At 41.2% G+C, this 23,274-nt stretch overlaps 1 protein-coding gene across 2 annotated transcripts in view; it reads right to left on the bottom strand.

Annotated features, from left to right (window-relative positions):
* Positions 1-23,274, bottom strand: part of ACVR1 (activin A receptor type 1) — a 114,194-nt gene that overhangs the window by 49,568 nt on the left and 41,352 nt on the right. For both annotated transcript variants that reach the window (XM_063933697.1, XM_063933698.1), the window contains one exon: positions 3,687-3,762. In XM_063933697.1, coding sequence (XP_063789767.1) covers positions 3,687-3,753 — 67 coding nt within the window. In that variant the 5' untranslated portion in view covers positions 3,754-3,762. The remainder of the gene's footprint in view (positions 1-3,686; positions 3,763-23,274) is intronic.

Below are 23,274 nucleotides of genomic sequence, written 5' to 3'. Positions count from 1 at the left end.
CCAGAGGGGAATGGATAAGCTACCGGATTCTCTTGGGAACCTGTAACTTCTTGTCAGGATTTTCCCAAGCTTTTTCAAAAAGAGCGTTCAGTTCATGAGGGAGGAAATGTCACCTCAGGTTTCTTTTCCCTTAAACATGCAGACCCTAGTATCAGGAACAGCAGGGTCCTCAGTGATATGTAATACGTCTTTTATCACCACAATCATGTACTGAATGCTCTTAGCCAGTTTAGGATTCAATCTGGCATCACTATAGTCGATACTGGAATCAGAGTCCGTATCGGTATCTTTATCATCTATTTGGGTAAATGAACTCTTCTGAGACCCCAAGGGGTTCTGAACCTGCGACAATGCATCCTCCATGGATTTTCTCCATGTCTGGTTCTGAGACTCAGATTCATTTAATCTTTTATTCAACCGAGCCACATTTGCATTCAAAACGCTCAACATATTTACCCAATCAGCAGTCGGCGGTGCCGACACAGTCACTCCCTCAGTCTTTTCTGTCCCCACTCCAGCCTCCTCCTGGGAAGAGCACTCAGCCTCAGACATGTCGAGACGCGTAGACACCCACAACACACTGGGCTATAGGGTACAGACCCACAGCAAAGCCTGTTAAGAGAAACACAGATGGAGTTCTGCCAGCTCACAACCCAGCGCCTATCCCAGTTCTGAAGCGTGTAATATACTGCCCAGACCTGTTAGCGCTTTTAATATCAATAAAATAGCACCAAATCAACTGTGCCGACCCCGTTTTGCACCCTGTTACTTGTACAGTAGTGTGGGAGGCCAGGCTCAGTGTCTCTGCAGCTGTGAAGAGAAAATGGCGCTGGTTAGAGCTGTGAGGGCTAAGCCACGCCCCCTTAGTGGCACGCTTCAGTCCCGCTTATTTTTACATATTTATACTGGCAGGGGTCTGTATTTAGTGCCCAGGCACTGTATACTTTTATGCCAGTCGCTATTGAGGTTTTATGCTGCCCAGGGCACCCCCTCCCCCTGCGCCCTGCAATGCCTCTGTGTATGTGGGAGCATGAGCCGTCACTGAAATCTTCTGCCGTCACTGAAGTCTTCTGATCTTCTACTCACCCGGCTTCTGACTTCTGGCTCTGCAAGGGGGGTGACGTCACGGCTCCGGGAACGAGCATCTAGGCGTACCTAGCGATCAGACCCTCTGGAGCTAATGGTGTCCAGTAGCCTAAGAAGCAAAGCCTTGAAACTCACAGAAGTAGGTCTACTTCTCTCCCCTCAGTCCCACGATGCAGGGAGCCTGTTGCCAGCAGGTCTCCCTGAAAATAATAAACCAAAGTCTTTTTTCTGAGAAACTCTGGAGAGCTCCTCAGTGTGCATCCAGTCTAACTGGGCACAGAAAACTAACTGGAGTCTGGAGGAGGGGCATAGAGGGAGGAGCCAGTTCACACCCCTTTTAAAGTCTTAAAGTGCCCATGTCTCCTGCGGATCCAGTGTATAACCCATGGTTCTTGACGCATCCCCAGCATCCTCTAGGACGTATGAGAAAACAGAAATTGGAAGGGTGTGAAGAAGATGGCGCTACAGGTGTGAGGATAGGATGAAATGGGGCTGGTATACTTAGCTAATGGAAGAACTTCCTTTATCCAAAGGTGATCAACTTCAATCAACGAAGTGGAAACTCAGATATATGAAAAAAGGTAGAAAAAACAATATGTAAAATAAATTCTCAACACCCACAGAATACTCGCCACCTATAGAAGTGAAAAGCACTCTACACATAAACGATACCTTTATGTGTATATTTCGCAAACTTCCATTGTAAGCGAGGTATGCTCATTTGGACCATAGCATTGAAAACTCATCTATCACATAGAGAAATATTTTAGAATCATGAAGATCAAAATATCCTAATCGCCTATCTATTGTTGAGAATTTACTACACATTGTGGTTTTTCTTCCTTTTTTTCATATATCTATGAGTTTCCACTTCGTTGATTGAAGTTCATCACCTTTGGATAAAGGAAGTTCTTCCATTAGCTAAGTATACCAGCCTCATTTCATCCTATCCTCACACCTGTAGTGTCATCTTCTTCACACCCTTCCAAAGAGTGAAAAATGACCAGCCAATCAACTTCCTAACTGCCACGTCACAGCCTGTGTTTGAAAAATAACAGGAGCTGATTGGCTAGTATCACTCTTTATCTATCTCCACTTTATCTTTTGTTCAGGCTTAACACATTTGGGCCATTAATCAATAATTATGCCATCTCTGAGTAACAGTCCATTGTCCTTTAGGTAACAATAGGTTAGTACAGTAGTAACCATTTCATACTCCTTTAAAGTGTATTTGTTAATATGAGGTCTACCTATCAGTATGCACATTTGTTGCTGTAAATATGTTGCTGGTAGTGACAGTTGTTATGGAAGCGTGTATTCTGAGCACGTCAATAGAGCCTTATGCAGGATCTCGTCAGCATGCACATGTGGCATTTACAGTGCATGCATGTAAGTAGCAGCAATTGTTTTCCGGGTGTTTACTATATAGGGGTATGCTGTTTTCACTGAATTATTTTCCGTGAGGAAAATGAAGCTACATTGAAACGTCAGAATAAAGATACTCGTTTTAATTCGTCTTCTTTTGTCCGAGCGTCACCATCATTTTCTTGATAAAGAGATAGATTTTTTTCTAATATTTTCATTGGATGTAAAAAGATATATTAAAAGGAAGATCCAGTAGCTTAATATGATCTAGAGTCTTCTTCACACAATGGTTTATTAACACATTAACTCTCTCAAACAAAATCAGTAGCATGTCACTTATTTTCACTGAAGTATGCTGATCTGTTTAAATGGCCCTTATTTTTTTCCCCAGACAAGCTCGGCCCAGACATAACACTGTCAGCAGTGAGAGCAGTGCATAACACGCCTCAGGGGAGGGAGGGCGTGCTGGCTCACTAAGCAGAAGATTCCGTACCTTATTATCAATCGTCCTTTTTAAAAACCCCAACAAACTCCACAGTGTTGTGCATGGCATAGAAGACTTTACATCGTGGAATGTTAAACATGGCAAGCACACAGAGAAGGACCAGATTTTAAGCGATTACTACCCAAATTCTTTTCATTTTTTTTTTAGAATGTTATGCTATTGTGTATATTACTATTAAAATTACAAAATATAGGACTTTAAAATAAGGAAATAATAGGCGGAGGGATTATTTAACAAGCCGTAAATTTGTGTTCAAGTTTGGCTGAGATCTGGAATATAACAAGGGTGTGTGAGGTTTAGATGTTCAGACTAGTTTCTGAATAACAGGAAAGTTAATGATGTCCTGTATCACTCGTGAGGATTTCACACTTTAGCTGCCAAAATAATATATGCAAGCAGAAGAACATCCCAAGTAAAACTTCCAGGACCATATGGACGGGCACAGTGCAACAGTGGATGGCATTGTTGACCTGCATAGGATTTCTTTGCAGACAAACTTCCTCTCAGACCAAACATATGATGAAGAATCAGTCAGAGGCCTAATAACCTATCACCATGGTGCAGGCACTTCTGAAGATGAGAATAGAATTTAAGCTCTGCTTGGACCGGGTACGATTTTTCTGATTGCACGGCCATGGGTTAACTGGATTGAGGAGCATAATCTCTCTATATACAATTATGTAGCAGTGACATACAGAACACAGGAACATCACCAATTTCAGTTACTTACCTTCCATACTTGGAGACGAAAAGGCTATCATCATAAGTAAGGGAAGAATCATACCACCATCTACCATTGTACAGCTCTAGGAAAAGAAATATATATAGTTAATTAGGATGTACAAATAATCCAAAATATACAGATATCAGCAGGGGTGTAACTAGTCATTTGTGGGCCCCATACATAAATATGGGCCCCACGTACTGCCCAGGGGCCACCAAAAAAAACCTCAAAAACATGAGAGACAAGACAGCCATACACCCTAGGATATGCAGTCAATATACCAGCTGTCGGGATCCCAGTGTTCAGGAGAGTGGGAATAGAACCTGCGGCAAGCTATGCGAGCCACCGGGGTCGATGCGTGGCGAGCGCAGCGAGCCAGACTGGATGCCACTGTCTACATAGTGACAGCCGGCATCCCGTATGTATCCCCACCACAGCTATAGCTGTACCTGCTGCACCTACAGTAATTCCACCATTGGACAGGATTAGGTTGTGGTAAAGAACTGGGATAAATGGTGTGCTAAACCAAACTTGAGAACATTTTGAAGGACTTTAAACATTTGTAATTAAAGTTTCATAGGTTCTGAATTCCTGCATTCTGTTTCCTGTGAGTTCTGTAAATCTTGGTTTAGGGGCATAATCTATATCAAAGGTGAATTGGTGCTTCTCTGTCAAACATAGTAGCTGGGAGGTCAGTCTAAACAGAATTACCCAATTCGATCATACATTCTTATTTTATTAAGACACTTCCAAAGGGGGTCTAATTGGGTGCATACAGCTAACCTGTATTGGGGCAATTTCCCATTCAGCCAACACAGGGGGATTGGAGAAATCCAACATGTTGGATTTGCCAGACTCTCCGATTACGACGAACCAATGGTCATGATTGGCAAGGCAAGTTAGGGATTTTTAACATGTTAATATCAGATCACTGATTTGCAGAATTGGGGTCATGGAAGTATTGCCCGAGTAATTGAGAAAACAATTATAAAGAAGTAACTATGGGCCTAATGCAGACCTGAACGTAGCTGCAAATTTGTTAGCAGATGCAAAAAACCATGTGTACTCTGGGGGGGGGGGGCGCAGATATAACATGTGCAGAGAGTAGATTTGGGCGGGATGCGTTCAAAATGAAATCTAAATTGCAGTGTAAAAATAAAGCAGCCAGTATTTACCCTGCACGGAAACAATATAACCCACCCAAATCGAACTCTCTCTGCACATGTTATATCTGCCCCCCCCCAACAGTGCACATTGTTTTGCCCACCTGCCAACAATTTTGCACCTACGACCAGGTCTGAATTAGGCGATATGTATTGTTTCAAAATATAACAGTCAAAAAATAAAAAATCTACTTGACGCATCATTACCCAAGGCTGTGAGAGAGATATCCAGTCGAATAAAATAAAAAATAAAAACACCACACACACACTATGAGCCAAATTCTAACATCTTTTCCGTATAAATAGGCCAATACAGAGGATATTGCTAAGTAACACTCCTACATGAATTGAATCAATAAGCTGATCTAAACAAATCAGCCTTTGAGCAATACGAAAAACCCTGTCATTGTAATCACATTCTTAAAGTTGTGTGTGTCTCACAGCCACACTGCATAAATGACTGCAGAGAGTGGGCAAAATCTTTGTGTACATGGGCTATATGTTTGATCCTATGTGTATAATCTTACAAAGGGCACATCTAATCAGATGTGCATGTTCATCCACAATAGGCAGTGTTAAGGTGTGTACACACGGTGCGATATGCACTTAACTTTCCTTCCGATTTTGACTATAATAGTTAAAATCGTAAGTAAAGTTAGTGCATATTGCACAGTGTGTACACAGCTTGCGATGCCGATGTGCGGTCCCGTGGGATCGGCATTGAAAGAAAAACAATAGACTGTGCAGGCAGCCCAACATTGAATATATCTGCGGGGCTGGGCTCCGGCACCATCGATTAGTCAGTGTCGGGCTGTGCGGCGCATCGTGCTGTGTGTACACACCTTTAAATATATCACTACAGCTACGGAGGGTGGGCTCCAGGAGAATACATTTGCATAGCTAAAGAAGGAAACACACTGAGCAATATATCAAAAGCATTTAGGCGGATGGGTACAAATGATATGTCTACGAACTACATCGTTCACAGACAAATTGCGTCCGCTCTGCGTCACAGCTGATAGCCAATATATCTAAAGCTATATCAGCACATCTAGCTGTGTGTATGGGAGGTCCGACTGCCGGTACAATTGCTGCAGGGAGCGCCGACACAGCTAGGCAGGCAAATTCAAGCCTGCTCAGTTGTGACATCAGGATGACTTATCGAGTGGCCGTCGTTTAGGTGTGTATACTTACCTGGACCAGCCGCTCTGGGAGCACGACCTCTGGGCCACTGACGTGTCATTATAGTGTGTACGCAGTATAAGAGTGGAGTAATTATGAGAGAAATAGTAAGGATTAACTTGTGAGAAAGTGGATGTGGTCAACATCCAATAGACGATATTGGCAGATAATTGTATAACGGATGCTCGGCATTAGAGACATCTAAGAAAATGATAAAGCTAACCTGCACAATTAATTCTGCTCAGAAGTCTTTCTGAACAAAACTAAAAAGATATAAATACTAGAGCAGGCATGTCCAAACTACGGCCCTCTAGCTGTTGAGAAACTACACATCCCAGCATGCTCTGACACCGCTTCAGCATTCTTTGACAGCAAAACTGTGTCAGGGCATGCTGGGATATGTAGTTTCACAACAGCTGGAGGGCCGCAGTTTGGACATGCCTGTACTAGAGGATCAGTATAAAGGCAATTACATTACTCACTCAAAAGCAATTTACATCCGGGAGACGTGTGGTCTTTGCTCTTTATAATATAACCAGTAACATTACATTTATTACACATGACTTACTGGACCAAATACACCGGTCCCAAAATAATATACTTCAGGCAATAAAACAAGGTTAATGCAACCTGTAGCTCGCTAGCCGTTTTTCCATCACAAGTCCCAACACGCGCTGCTTCAACAGCACCTTAACAGGCACCGGTTTCCTAAACTGGTATATTACATGGGAGACACTTACAACTGTGAATTATAAAAGCATTAGAATTCAGGTGTCCTAATACCATACATAAGCTTTAATACAGTTCTCAAACCTGATGGGTCTTCTAATATCCTTAGAATTTGCAGCAGTGAGTACATTATTCCTTATAAATACATGTTTTCCTTAAGAACACCAGAAATCTCTATTGTATTATAGACAGGAGCAGGAACACCTGTAAATCATACTGAAGCAGCAATTCCATCAACTTTATTAATTAAAACAATGACAAACTAAAAGAAATAGATTTGGTATTTACATTTTTCCTTTACTTGTTTTTGCTGCTATTAATGATTCATAATTCTGTACAGTGTCATAACTACCATGAGAACCACAGTCACATGATGTAGTAAGCAAAGAGGTTATGGAACATTCTTATGAACGTCTGTTCTGTGTATATTAGTAAAGTCCTCCCATTCTGCCCGTGAATGACATGCTGAGAGCTGTGAGAAGGTATATCCGACTGGTAGCCATTTTTAGGGCGGGATGCATCATAGCTATAAATGCGTCCAAACCGCCAAATATTCAGTTGACCGCTTATACGCCAAGGTTCCAGAATAAAATAAATTCAGGAGCTTGGACCCGGTAGGCAACGTCATCTTTAGATGGTGTTGCCAAATAGAAGTCTATGGACTTCTTATCGCACTTCCCTCTGAAAGGGATCCGAACGGATCTCTCCCATCACCCCCCATGGCGCGTGTGCATTAGGACCCTCGTGTCATAAATCCAAACTATCGCAAAGGACAGCTCTCACCGGGAGTGCTGACCTTTGCCATTTTTTTCAAGCAAACAGCATCACTAAAGGTCGCTATGCTTATGATGGGATGTATCGCATACAAACTGTGATGTGTCATGCATCCTACCCTTAGAGCGAGTTTGAAAAGGAGATAATGATTTGAAGGAGGACAGGCAATTTGGGGGGGAGAAACCACTAATGAAAGCTTTAAAAAAAACAAAAAAAAAAAAACAATTTGACTTCATTTGCCAGTTCCAAAAGGAAAAAGAAGTGGTACTGCAGCTCTAAAATCACTTGTGCATTTTAAAACAATAAACTGTTGACAGCAAAATTGCGCTAATCAAAACCTATGGAAAAAAAAACATTATTCTCCCCTATATTGTACAGTTATGCTTAATTCTAGTTCTTATTCCAGAATCAGTTAACCTGGTCAGAGACAGTGAATAAATGAACGGTTTGTTCGTGGTTTTCTTTGTAGAAAGTTTGGCACATGTTACAAAGAGGCTCTTTTTTGTGCAGCAGACATAAACACTCACAGACAGACCACACTTCCAGTGAAGATGACAAAGACTCAGGCTGTACTTAATCTCATGGCACTAAAGTATGTTCCATAGACAAAACATAACATCCCTAGTCTACATAATATAAAGGATTCCTCTCTGTCACACACTGTCCAGCAGACTTCTCTAGTTACAAAGATGTCCAACAGCGCTTATGAAGATGGAAAACTACTATTCTTGCTGCTGCATATTAGTAATAGGCAATTGCCTAGCAATTTTTTTAGCAGTCCTTTAAAGATTAATCAAATGCTCATACATAAATAAGCAGCTAGTGACATACACAAGTACTTTCTTACATCAGAACAGAACTGGCCAAAAGCTATTACTTTGGAGGAAGCAATATTTCCTACAGTATGCACACCGTGAGGTCTATATTTATGGAATTGGGAGTTGTCATTTTACACAAAGGGTATGGATTATGTGGAATGGGCTGTATTTGGGGTCTTCTGCCTTTCCATCCTCAGTAAATTAATTTGCAGTGTTCCTTACTGAGACCTGACCTGCTCCCAGCCTCCCCCCTCTTTATGGCATTACTCTGTATATGCAAAAGTAATAGTAGAAAAATAATGGATCTGACCTTTATCTGTTTTTCCAAGTTAATGGACATAATGTCAAAATAGGTTACCTAGATAAAGCACCTATATAAAACACAACCCTCACATAAAAATATAAAATTAGTGATGAGTAATGTGGCAACTACATTAGCAACAGACGTTTGAGCAGCATGGTGGGCGGAACACATGGAATAAAAGAGATGGTGACTAAATCTAAATATGATTTGTACAATTTGCTAGGTTTTCGGAGTCTCAACCAATTGAAAGAGGGACTTGATGTCTCTACATTCCACCTAACATGCTGCACAACAGATCTAGTCCAGGTTTCGGCAAACCAGGTTTAGTTTTGCGTTTCATTTAGCCCTTAGCAGAACTATAAACAATTTAGAATTAATACTCTTGAACCAATTATGGTCAGTTATATTCCTTGTGCATGTAGGGGCTATTTGTACCATAGCCAGACAATAAACGGTTGTGCTTAAATAGCCAATAGTCCTCATCTCACAAATGTATATTTATTTATTTATTTTATAAGCAGTTTCTTATATAGCGCAGCATATTCCGTTGCGCTTCACAATTAGAACAACAGTTATAGAACAAAACAGGGCAAAGACAGACATAGCGGTAGGAAGGCCCTGCTCGCAAGCTTACAATATATAGGGAAATACTGTAGGCATTGATACACAAGGATAGATGCTACCTATTGCATAATGGTCCACCAGATTGCTAGGTTCTTAATGGGTTGTATGATATGATCACCCAGCAATGTTGGAAGACAAAATGTGAGGTTATGGGGACTGTGCAGAGGGAATGTAACTGGATAGGGAAGCATTGAAGGTTATGTGTGTGGGTCAGGAATTTGGTAGGCTTGTCTGAAGAGATGAGTTTTCAGGGAACGTTTAAAGGTTTGGAGACTAGTGGAGAGTATTATTGTGCATGGGAGTGCATTCCACAGAGTGGGTGAAGCCCAGGTAAAGTCCTGTAATTTTGAGTGGGAACAGGTAATACATCTGGATGAGAGACGCAGATCTTGTGCAGAGCGGAGGAGTCTGGTAGAGAGATATTTTGAGATGAGTGAGGAGATGTATGATGGTGCAGTTTGGGTAATAGCCTTGTATGTAAGTAAAAGTATTTTATATTTGACACGGTAGAATACCAGTAACCAATGTAGGGACTGACAGAGCGGATCAGCAGACGAAGAACGTCTGGCGAGGAAGATTAGCCTCGCAGCTGCATTTAAAATGGATTGAAGTGGTGAGAGCCTATGTTTGGGAAGACCAGTAAGGAGATTATTACAATAATCAATGCGGGAGATGATGAGTGCATGGATCAGAGTTTTTGCAGGGTCTTGTGTAAGATAAGGGCGTATTTTGGATATGTTTTTGAGGTGCATGTAACATGATTTAGAGACAGATTGAATGTGTGGAACAAACGACAGTTCAGAGTCAAGGATGACACCTAGGCAGCGAGCTTGTGGGGTAGGGTGGATAGTTGCATTGTCAACAGTTATGGCAATATCAGGTTGGTAACTACCCTTAGCTGGTGGGAAAATAATTAATTCTGTTTTGGAAATGTTGAGTTTGAGATGGCGAGATGACATCCAAGATGAAATGGCAGACAGGCATCCAGTGACACGAGCCAATACAGATGGTGATAAATCTGGGGAGGATAGGTAGATTTGAGTATCATCAGCGTACAAATGATACTGAAATCCGAAGGAGCTGATTAGTTTACCAAGAGAGGAGGTATAGATTGAGAAAAGCAGAGGACCTAAGACTGAGCCTTGCGGTACTCCAACTGATAGAGGTAGAGAAGAGGAGGTAGAATCAGAGAAGCGAACACTGAAAGATCGATTAGATAGATAGGATGAGAACCAAGTAAGGGCCGTGTCCGGCGAGACCTAGGGACTCTAGTGTTTGTATGAGAAGAGAGTGGTCAACAGTGTCAAAAGCAGCAGAGAGATCTAAAAGAATAAGTAGTGTGTAATGGCCTTTTGATCTAGCAGTGACCAGATCATTCACTACTTTGGTCAGTGCCGTCTCCGTGGAGTGTTGGGCACGAAAGCCTGACTGAAGTGGGTCCAATAAGTTGTGGGAGTTAAGAAAGTGTGTAAGGCGAGTGTAGGCAAGTCTCTCAAGTAGCTTGGAGGGACTGGGTAGCTGAGAAATGGGACGGTAGTTAGAGAGTGTGTTAGGGTCAGAGTTGTGTTTTTTTCAGAATGGGAGTAATCACTGCATGTTTAAACAGAGATGGAAAGATGCCAGGAGAGAGAGAGAGAGAGAGAGAGAGAGAGAGAGAGAGAGAGAGAGAGAGAGAGAGAGAGAGAGAGAGAGAGAGAGAGATTACAGATTTTAGTTAAGGTTGGGATAAGCACAGGAGACAAACTTTTGCTGACCTGTGAGGGTATAGGATCAAGAGGAGAGGTAGTGGAGTAGGAGGATGAAAAGAGTGTTGATACTTCATCTTCACTTGTGGGATCAAATGAAGAGAAAGTGCCAGAGGGTTCAGATAGGGATTTGAGCAGGTCACTGGCTGAGTTAGAGCATACCATTTCATCTCGGATTTTATCAATCTTATCCTTGAAGTAGGAAGCAAGTTCTTGTGCACTGATAGTAGCTAGTGGGGGAGGTGAGGGAGGGTAAAGAAGTGATTTAAATGTATTAAAAAGTCGTTTGGGGTTGGTGGCATGATAAGAGATGAGAGATTGGAAATATGTTTGTTTGGCAGTGTCCAGGGCCTGACGATAGGAGTGGTAGGTAGTCTTATATGTGAGAAAGTCACTTGGATTCTGAGATTTCCGCCACTGACATTCTACCTTACGTGACAGTTTTTGTAGGTGTCTTGTTGATTTAGAGTGCCATGGTTGGCATCTAAGCCTACATGGAGTGTGATGGGTAGCTGGAGCAACTTCATCAAGGGCACTCTCTAGGGTCTGGTGCAGGTGGGATACAGCAGTGTCAGGTGTGGTGAATGTAAAGATTGGTGAGAGACGTTGTTGCAGAGAAGTGGAAAGTTGTTGAAAATTTATATTGTTAGTATTTCTGCGTGTTAGAGGAGGCTTGCTTGGTTTTAGTGTCCTAGAATTTAAAGTAATAGAAGAGATTGTGAAGGTGATCAGGTTGTGATCAGAGAGAGGGAAAGGAGTGTTAATGAGTTGGGAAACTGAGCAGAGCCTGGTGATCACAAGATCAAGGCAGTGGCCCTTCTGGTGAGTAGAGGAGTCGGACCATTGGGTTAGGCCAAGAGAGGAGGTTAGAGAGAGGAGTTTGGATGCATGAACAGATTGTGGACTGTCAAGAGCTATATTGAAATCGCCCATAATGATGGTGGAGATGTCAGAGGATAAGAAGTGTGGGAGCCAGGCAGAAAAATCTTCTAGAAATTGTTGTTTAGGTTACCCAGGAGGGCGATAGATAGCTGCAACACGCAGAGAGAAGGGGGTGAAAATCCTGATAGAGTGAACTTCAAATGATGTGAATGCGAGTGATGGAACCTGAGGTAGAACAGTGTATGTGAAAAACTGACAGTAAGATTCCAACCCCACCACCTTTACTATTATTAGGCCTAGATGTGTGTGTGAAGTGGAAACCACCGTGTGACAGTGCTGCAGGGGAGGCCGTGTCTGATTGTAGATTGTTCTTAATTGCATTTGAACGGATTTTGATACCATTAAGTTGATTTGAAGAAGCCACCCAGCGGCAAGTAGGTCTCTGAATGTGCTATGGTGCAATGATTTTGTGGTTCAGTCCCATGTGTGTGTGAAAAAAATAAATTAAAAAAATTACATAAACCTGACGATAGTGCTTGCGAGCACTGAAACGTTGTTGAACTCAACTGCTTATTACAAGCAGAGTGCCGCACTGTGGTAAATATATATATATATATATATATATATATATATATATACACACACACACACACACACACACACACACACACACATTATATATATATATATATATATATATACGGTGGTGAAAAGTGATCCAGCTCTCAACAAATATCTACCAACTAAGCCTCTAATTAGCTTCAAACGGGGGCGAAATTTGAAAGATATACTTATGCAACCTGATAGATCACTAAAATCTGACTCTGACTCATGGTTACAACCACAGAAAATGGGGTGCTATCGATGTGTCAACTGCACTACGTGCAGAAGTATGAATTCTGGTGAATATTTCCATCATCCGCATACTGGAAAGAAAATTAAGATTCAGCAGCGAGTAGGCTGTATGTCTGATTTTATCATTTACATACTTATGTGCCCATGCTCTCTGATGTATGTGGGCAAAACGATTCGTCCATTTAGAGAAAGAATGGCGAATCATCGCCTATCCATCAGAACAGCACTAAGTGTTGGACATTCAGACAAGCCTGTTGCAAGGCATTTCTATGAAGCGAAGCATACTCTGGCATCACTCAAATGCATGATCATAGATCGGATATTACCCCTGAAAAGGGGAGGAGACAGAGCAAAATTATTGTTGCAACGAGAGGCATCATGGATCTACCGGCTTGACACTATTCGCCCGCGAGGCCTAAATGAAGGCATTCACTATGGAATATTTTTGGAATAATCCTCTAAATTCACATCTTCAATAAATACATATTTTTATTCTTATTTTTATATTATTTTTTATTTTTTACTTTTTACTTTTTGTTTTTCCTATTATCATATATTTTTTTCTGCAACTTTGGATTTCCATAATAAGGATGGTCTGTGCCCATGCCCTTAATTGTTGAAGTTTGTTGACAGATAAACTAGATAACAACAGTATAGTTTTACACTATTAGAATGTAATCATACCAGAGTCTTTGTAATATTAGCCAAATATGGCCTTGTTTGAGATACATATATCCATGGTGATACTTGCTAATATATGAATGCTCCTAGAATCACGTTTTAGACTATTGATCGCTATGACAACGGAGGCAACTGTTTACATATATCTATCACTTCCTGATAAGATACTGGAATTTGCGCTCCAGTGACAGGAAGTACGGAGATTTGCAGAGCACCCTAAGCTTATCTATACCAGCTCTCAGTACACACTTCCGGTCATGTGACCGGAACGTGCGTTCCACAGACCGGAAGTACGGGACGCAGTGGAACGCACGCTGCTTCTGTAATAATCACAGCAGTCTAATACTTTTTAGTATCTCGTTTTAGACTATTGACCACTATCATAACGGAGGCAATTATTTATATAAACTTATTACTCCCTGATAGGATACTGGAACGTGCGTTCCAGAGACAGGAAGTACTGAGATCTGCAGAGCACTCTAAGTTTATCTACACTAGCTTTCAATACACACTTCCGGTCATGTGACCGGAGCGTGCGTTCCACAGACCGGAAGTACGGGACGCAGTGGAACGCACGCCGCTTTTGTAGTGATTATAGCATTCTATATGGCGGTTCACAATGGATATACGATTTTAAAGTAAGATTTGCACATTTATTGTTATATGTTAGTAAGTCTTGTTTGTATTTGTTGTACTATGTTTGTATTTTAATGTATAAAATTTGGGATCCCTCTAATTGGATGATTGGTGGGAGGGCCACATTTGGGTATAAATAGGGGCTATTTCCAATACTAGATGTTCTTGACAAAGGTCCTAACTGGGGACCGAAACGTCGATACACCCCTGTTTCATATGATCCACTGAAAATAAAGAAAACTTGCTTTTGAAGACTGGTGAGTGCTCCTTTACTTTTGGATGTATATATATATATATATATAATATATATATATATATATATATATATATATATACACACACACACACACATATACACATATATATATATATATATATATATATATATATATATATATACACACATAAAACCTCATTAGTATTCCGTTTTGTTTGTTTAGGAGCCCGTCATTAGATTGCGCCCAGTGGCAGCAATTCAATCGTTCTGCCATTGGGTCATAATCACCGCTGACGCCAACATTTCTATTCACTGCCTTCTGAGATTGCAAACAAAAGTGTGCAAAAAAAAAAAAAAAACACAGTCCTGCTTTAGGACTTTCTGGATTGCAAGAACCATTTTGGTCGGGTTTAGCCGCTTTGCACGGCTAAACCAGATGCTTTTAGGGGCTTAAAAACTAATGGGTGCCTGATTGGAGGAACAATTTAATTGTTCTGATGGGCATCCAAAAAACATTTGGATAGCTCATTCAGTGTTTAAACAAGCTGCTCATATCCTTAGATTTTTACCACCAATTAAAAAAAAAAAAAAAAAAATACATGAATACATCACCACCATTATGTGTACATTATTATGGCAGCATTACACTTCAGTACTGATGTAAGAACAATGTAGTCACATGTTCAGCCAGATTAAACGTCATCCAAGGATCTGTGGGCAGAGACCAGCAAGTTGCTTCTGCTTTGGCTCCATTAACAAAACCAAATTTGCCAGCAGTCCAATTCACTCTTATACAACAGTAAGAACAAGAAAAAATTGTAATGAAAAAGGCAAAGTATAAAAAAGCTGAAATTTATTTATCTTGTACAGTATGAACGTCATTTTATGTAACTTGTGACATCGGAATGGCAACAAGTGGTGTAACCATTGTGAAGCTAAGTCCAATTGGCTGGACCTGAATTTGAGTTATTCTAATTTCCTGGTCAGAGACCTAAGAAAGGGGGTAAAACAAGAAGGACAAATGAAACAATGGAACCCTTTGCAAACTGCACATCGTAACATCATGTAGTAAGTTTGCAAATACTGAAAACAAAGCAAATATAAATCTATGCCTGTAGTTCAGTTCTTGTAGAATCAATTGGCATCTCTAGCTAGTGGATAGTAGCAGCATAAACCAGATCACATTTCACAGAAATAGTTTATGGTTAGCAAAAAGCCTGGATGCCTTGTCCTTTCATAGACTTACTGCCAAAAGTTTGATGAATAACAGTCTCTCCCACAATTAACCTTAACTATCTCAAGCATTGATCAGTTCATGAAAGATAGATAGATGCGAGTTGTTTGGAATGGGGCTACAAATGAAAAAGAAAAAGCTCAGTGTTAGAAACTGACTGGTTATTTCAAAATTATTTCTGGGGTTTGGGTAGAAAATCCCATGTGAAATTACTTACCTTGGTCTAACATTCAGGCAGCTGCTCCCTCCTTTTCCTACAAGCTCACGTCATCACTATGGGGTGTATTCATGAAGCAGTGAAAAAAGTGTGGAGAAGTGAGCCAGTGGAGAAGTTGACCATGGCAACCAATCAGCTGCTACGTATAATTTTACAGAATGCACTTTATAAATGTTACCTCAACACCGATTGGTTGCCATGGCCTACTTCTCCACATCTTTTCACTGATTCACTATGTCTTCCACACTCTTCCCACTCCTGATAGCCCTGTTTTTTTACAGTGTATTTTACCACAGACTACATGCTGCCTGAAGAAACAGGAGAGCATCAAATGGCACAGGGCCTGCCGGAGAGCTGGAACACTAGCCACAGGTAAAAAAAAAAAAAAAATCTTTACAGTGAGGGTTTTACTTATACCCCTTTCCCACTGCCGCAATAACCCTGGGAATTGCTGAATCTACCCAGGTCACGGCTAGGTGTTAAAGGTCTCGGAAATATAACCCAGGTCCAGTTACCTTGGAATCCAACCCTAGCAGCTATCAGGGTCGCACCCGGGTAGCCTGTGCTGTAAACTGTTGACCCAGGGCATCCCAAAAGCCTATGTAGAGCTGCATCATCTCCAAGTGCTGGCAAAGGGAAGATCCACCTCTAACCCAGGTCCAACCAGCGGTGTGAATGGGATTTCAAGCCACTGTGACATAGCTTGAAAGTGTTCAATTACTTGGGTCGGACCCATGTTTTTGGTGGAAAATGGGTATTAGGTCAGACTTTTTTCTGGTGTTCTCACTGTCTGATAGATCAAGGTCTTTTTGTGTCTACTATACTAGACACTTTTTAGACCTGTCCTCCTAAGCAAATATTTATACATTCTGGTTTTCAGTGTAGAGTAGATAGATTTAGTTCATTTTATTAAGATCAGCAGATTTTTTTTTTTAATCATTAGGCAAGTGCCTTTTAAACAATTATATACATAAAATTTCAACTTGAAGTAGATCCAGATAACTAAAAACCCAAAGAGATGCGTTGGGGCAAGTAGGAGTTAAAGTGTTCTCATAATTACAATGTTTTAAAGTTATACAGAGCTAAAAGTAACTTAAGTTACAGGCACATCAATTATTTTTTTTGTTTTTAAAAGCTATCCTAACAAGGTTCTAGGAAAACTGCCCATATTTTCTAACTGCAAGCAACAGTCAGTAGGAAGCTACAGTGCTTTTTGTCCAAGGGAAGAGCTTCTCGTTTGTCATAAAATTCCCAGTCTGCCCACTCCCCTTCCACACTGCAGAGGAGAGCACTTGACTCTCTTACCAGGCATTTGTTCGAGATGATGGGAAAGTGATGAGAAAGAAAACGAGATAACGGCAACTTAATGATAAAATAAAATTAACATATCCTTACTAAATAAAGCCTATTTACTAACATGGCAAATTGAAGAGAATAAAGGGGGTACACATGGAGAGATAAGTGTTTAAAATCTAAGCAATCTGACTAGATTGCTTAGATTTTATGCAGGCATCTGCCGTGTGTATGCCCCCCAGCGATAGCGATGTGCGGCCCCACGCATCGCTATCGCCGGTGCTAGATTGAGCCTGCATGCAGGCTCAATCCAGCAGGTCGCTCACTTCATCGCTGTGTGAAATGAGCGCCCCCCCCCCCCCCCGTCCCCTCGCTCAGCACATCGCGCTGTGCTGAGCGGGGGGAGAGATGAGTGCTAAACGGTCTGTGTTAAGATCGCTCAGCACACATCTCCCCCGTCAGTACCCCCCTTACGACTCAGGACCATTTATGTTATGCCACAAATGTTCTACATCAGGCCTGACCAACATGTGGCTCTCCAGCTGTTGTGAACCTACAAGTAGTAGCATGCTTTACCAGCTAAACGGTGCTAGTTTATGCTAGGACTTGTAGCTTCACAACAGATGGAGAGCCACAGGTTGGCTAGGCCTGCATGAAAGCCAGTAGGAATTGCTATTAATGTAAAAACTGCATTTGGTGGATGTAATGGAGCTTGGGCGCTCAGATGTCAAAAAGCAACAAATTAGTATACATCCAGATACAGTATAGCAAATTTTACATTGCTGTACTAGTTGTATCAACTGGCATTTCAATAAGCCAAACCACCATTGCTGATTTTCCACTAGCTTCCTATCCATTTGCCCTATGAACTGGAATGCATGAATTAGATCAATATAAGTTCAGGTGAATTTGTAGGCTCATAATGGCTGACTTCACGTTGCATAACAGATTTTATATATCCGTAACCGTGAAGTAATTCCTAGATTTCTAGGCTAAATAAGCGATATGGGAGAACTGAGAACTTATGTACGTGATGTACAATGTAGTGTAATATTTTATATAGGGCAAACAAGTTATGGTGCACTATATAATAACATGATGCTTATTCGGTCACTTCAGACACTAATAGAAAACAAACTGCACATAAAGCGTTAAGCACAAAACCATAAATCAATATATCCTCAGATTTGAGTAATTTAAATTTACAATGTGGCTTTACAGTATCTGCTGAAATACGGCCACCACCCAGATCCCTGGGTATCGGATATTCTGGGAGGTGAATTATGACAGTAGCTGAAAATCCTTAAGTTGTCTATCACATGCTTTAAAAGTTTTAGACAAACATAATTAAAATTATTCAGATTTTAATTCTGGATTGCAATAAAGGATTAAACAAGAAAATACAAATCAATTTTCCCCTCAAGCTCTGCTATTCTAGGCGTATACGAAATGGCTCAGTTCGTTGAAGCTCTGCCAAGGAAGCTCTGATGTCTGCATCTGCAGACGGACTCCATTTTCCCCAAGCCCTGCTGTAATTCAGTGAGGTAAAAATAAACTTTAATCATTTTAATGTGCAAAACAACAATACTCCACAAAATGCTGATGTCTGTTCTGATAACTGCCAGCCTACTTAACAGATCAGTGCAAAGAGGTTTTTATTTTTTTTTAATTTAAAGTTTCAAATCAGAAACGAAAATTAGGTTATATTTCAACATCTCTGCACCAAATACCACTTCAGTGTTTATAAAATGTGCATACATGCAATGACATCACCCTACTGGAGAACAGACGGGATGAGGTCAGGATCCTGGAGGTCGGGATCCCGGCAGTCGGAATACAGATGTCGGAATCCCGACACTGATCGGAATGCACAGTGCAAGAAGAACGGACAAATTAACAATGAGGGAGCTTCAGCTCCAGGCCTCAGCATAAATTACATTGTGACAGAATGATGACCAATGGCCTAGCAGGAGGCCATACATCATAAGGCTAAAATAATTTTTCTATTTTCTTTTCTCCAGTCTTTCTATTTTTAAGGGAGACAGTGGAGTTTAATAGGGTAGGGGGATCAACTCGCACACATGGCTCTGACAACACCCACACAGCTCCACCCCTTCTCAGTATAGGACCTTGAACATTCTCAGCCCCAGACTCATAAATAGATGCCACAGTGGATACAACAGATAACTGAAATATATTACAGTGCATCTCCGTGTGTGTACAGCAATCCACCGCCTGCCTGTGCACTGGCTGCAGGGACCGCCGACACGGACATCAAAGCTGGGCTGGCAAATTCAAATGACTGCCCAGTTGTGACGTCGGTCCGGCCCAACCCAACATATCGAGCTGCCGATTGGTAAAGGTGCATACACACGGTGAGATTTTGACTATCTTTACTTGAGATATTGTCTATGTGCGATTTTGACTATACTATAATTTGTATGACAGCCAAAATTGCCTTGCCTGCACACTCTATATTTTCTTGCGATACCAACCCTGTGGGAGCGTGCATTGGTATCGCAAGCTGTGTACACATGGTGTGATATTGACTAGCTTTCCTTATGATTTTGACTATAGTTAAAATAGTAAGCATATATTGCACCATGTGTATGCACCTTAAGTGTGTACAGCTGACCTAATTGGCTGCTCTGACAGCACAACGGCTGCTTTATCTTTCTTATATGTACCCAGTCTTAGAATATAACCTATTAATACTCTAGTTAGAGTTCCTCCGGTATGTCTTTGGATCCTTGTGGACTGGTGGGTTATATATCCATAATGATAGATTTAATACACAAGATGGCTCCTCTATGTGTAGACTTTCTCAAGCAACATCGCAAAACTAAAAAATAGACTTCTTTCTGTAGTCTCGCTGTAACAAATAGTAATTGCTTAAGGCAGTTCCAAGGTTTCCCTCAAATGTCATACTAGGCGATTTGATCACCACTTGTGAAGCGATCATTACTGATTAAAAGCTGGAATCCATCTAAAAAGGGACAATAAATGCAGGGGCACCAGTGCACTGCAACAGCTGGCCCCGTAGCACACAAAAATCCACAAGCATCTATACCCCTAGAGGATAAGGAGAACACAATGCCACAGAGAAACATTATGGTATCTGGAAAATAGTAGAGATCTTTATACTATATAGACAATGGGGTCCAGGACAATGGCTAATAGGCCCTACACACTGGCCGACATCACTCAAAGATATGAACGAGATAACGTTCATACCTTTGAGTGTGGAGGCACCAGCAATGAACGATGCGCGGCCCCGCACTCGTTCATCGCTGCTGCCCCGTCGGCTGTGCATGCAGGCCAATATGGACGATCTCGTCATTATTTGCCTGCACTGCTACGGAGCCAGGTGATGGGGGGAGTGAAGAAACTTCACTGCCCCCCCGCCCGTCTCCGCGGTCTGCCAGCTCGGCGGCGGATCAGCCAATGTGTAGGGCCCTTTACTCTAGTAGCTAAACCTGACCACATATGGGCTGTTTGATTCTATCACTCGGGCCAAGCATCACAATGCCCTATTTGGCCAAACCCTTTCCACGCCTTTTTAGCGTGGGCTGAAGACCGCTGCACATTGCAGAGTTATTACAGTGTGTAGCCCAGTTATATCTGAGCAGATAAAATAAAGATAGATTGCTACCATGAGGTGTAACAGTTAACAGAAAAAAAAATGTGCACAATACATATATTTGCCTAGTGGACCAAAAGTGCTAAACTACATGCTTTAGAAGGGATTCGGTCTGAAGATCGACACTGTCTAGGGCGACAATGTTTAGGTCGACAGGGTAGGAAGGTCGTCAGGTCAAAAGGTCGACGTGAGTTTTTAAAAAAATATATATATTTTTTTTTTGAACTTTTTCATACAACGATCCACGTGGACTACGATTGGAATGGTAATCTGTGCCGAGCGAAGCGAGGCACGTTGCCCCAAGCATGGCGAGTGAAGCGAGCCATGAGAGGGGACACTGCACTAATTGGGGTTCCCGGTCACTCTACGAAGAAAATGACACAAAAAAAACCACACAACACCTCATGTCGACCTAGCACGTCAACCTAGAAACCCTGTCCACCTTCCAACCCTGTCGACCTATAGTGGTCAACCTAAACATTGTCGACCTAGACATCGTCGATCTAATGATCCACACCCACTTTATAATTACCTGGTTTACCTAGACTTTATAATGAAAGGGACTATGGATAATATAGAAAAAAATCACAGTAAAGATAAAATTCTAGAACATAGCAAATTGTAATAAATGGTAATATACACAAGCAGAGATTTTGGCGAGATAAAGTACCACCAAATCAGCTCCTGTCCATTTTCAAACAGCCTGTAAATGGCCAGTTCCAAGCTTAATGATTGGTACTTTTTCTCTCTCCAGGCTTTGATAAATATCGCCCACATTCTCCCTGCTTCCACCAAACACATCATGCAGTGTCGTAAATGCTTCCTTTTCAGTGAATGTCTGGAAATAGGCATCAAACCTCTCCCCCCCCCCCACCCCCCCCCCCCCCCCCCCCCCCCCCCCACACATTACAAAGTGCCTTTTTAGTTTTTCATGCAAGTGTTTAAAGTGTAATTTCCTAGGGTTCCAGATAATAAAACACAAAGACATCCCTTTGGTGACATGTATAGAACTGGAATTCTTAAACATGTTCAGGAATTGCAATACATCCCCCGCCCCTCCCAATAAAAAGAAAATTTTAATAGTCAGCTAAAACCATATAAATGTGAATTTGTGCACACAGAGTTATGCCACCAAGAGGTTGCAGATTTTTAACTACAAGTCTCAGCATGACCAGTTCTGCTACTTTTCCAAAACTGCTGTATTAGTGGCAGCCAAGTAAAAGAACCCGCAAGGGCAGCATTCCAAAATTGCGGGCCGGTAAAAGTTTGCCCTTTTTGATTTTCCACTGAAATTATCTTCCACGTCAGACATATCGACTGATAAGCTCAGAGGCGGCTTTCTTTACTTCTCTGACTATTTCACCAACTTTTCCGGTGACGTCCGTCCGTCTCTCCTGACTTTAGATTAGACGGTGCTGGCTGCTAGATAACTGTCACAATAGGCCTGCTGTTTAATATGTGTAACTCTTTGGCACCGCATAAGGGAAGAAGGAAAACCAGGAAAAAAAAATAAACAAAAATGAAATGAAATAGAAGCAGTAGCACTTCTAGTTTTCTCACCTGGAAGGATCACACATATTTGTGGTTTGACTCGACATCTGTGGTTCTCTCTAACTACACCCTGTAATAGAATGAATCATTGCTAACTCCCACGGCTGTACCTCTGCATGGGATTACATATCAGACTATTGTCTTGGCTTTTATTTTTGTCTACGGTAAATACAAACAAAAGGAACAACTTGAACAGGTCTAGGATGTGCTGTGAATAAAGCAGCGAGTCACGTGTTGATGTGGTTTGGAAAAAAACCATTAGGCAGAAAAAGCACATCATTATATGAAATATTTCTGGAAAGAGTAGGCGGCTCTGTTTTTACATACTGTACATCAACCAGAAAAGAAAAAGAAAGAAGAAGAAAAAAAAGTTTGAATTATAGCACCGTCACTAAAAAAGTGTACAGTGCTAGAGGCTTTAAATATAATTTTTTTTTAAAAAGCTAATAAAATTCCTTGTTTAAAAAAAAGATATATATTTATGTTTAATAGCTTTAGCTTGCTAATAAAAAGCAGTTTATGTTTCATGATCATTAGGCAAGCGGAGGGGCTGCTGGACTGCCTAAGGATATTTCGTTTCACATTGGAAGAGCAAAGAACAATAGCTTTGTTTAAATAATAAATACAAATTCAATAGAAGAACAATCATGTAGTCTTGTGTTTACAGAAAAAATACATTTCAATTACAAAATGAGGCAAAAGAAGATGTTATCACCATTTAGGTAGAGATACTATGGGGGGGAATTAAATTAGGGTAGGCTTTCACAATTGTTTCAGCCTATCCAATTAGTTTCCACTTTATTTAGTATAATTTATTTACCCCCCCCTCAATTTTATCGGTTGAAAACACATTGGGGGTGGGATTCAATCAGCTGCAGTAATTTACCGCACCTAATTGATCTCCTGGGGACTATCCACTTAGTCACGAAAGCCGGCAGCCTTTGGGATTTTTTTTTCACCTACCTGCAGCAGGCGAACAAAAATCCCCAATATCCACCCATTTTCGCAGCCTCGATCGTGAAAACAAATCGGTACGTGAACTTAAATTA

Source organism: Pseudophryne corroboree, chromosome 7 (assembly GCF_028390025.1).
Source record: "Pseudophryne corroboree isolate aPseCor3 chromosome 7, aPseCor3.hap2, whole genome shotgun sequence".
NCBI lineage: Eukaryota > Metazoa > Chordata > Amphibia > Anura > Myobatrachidae > Pseudophryne > Pseudophryne corroboree.
The sequence above is the reverse complement of the archived record's forward strand: the minus strand, read 5'-3'. Positions and strand labels throughout refer to the sequence as shown.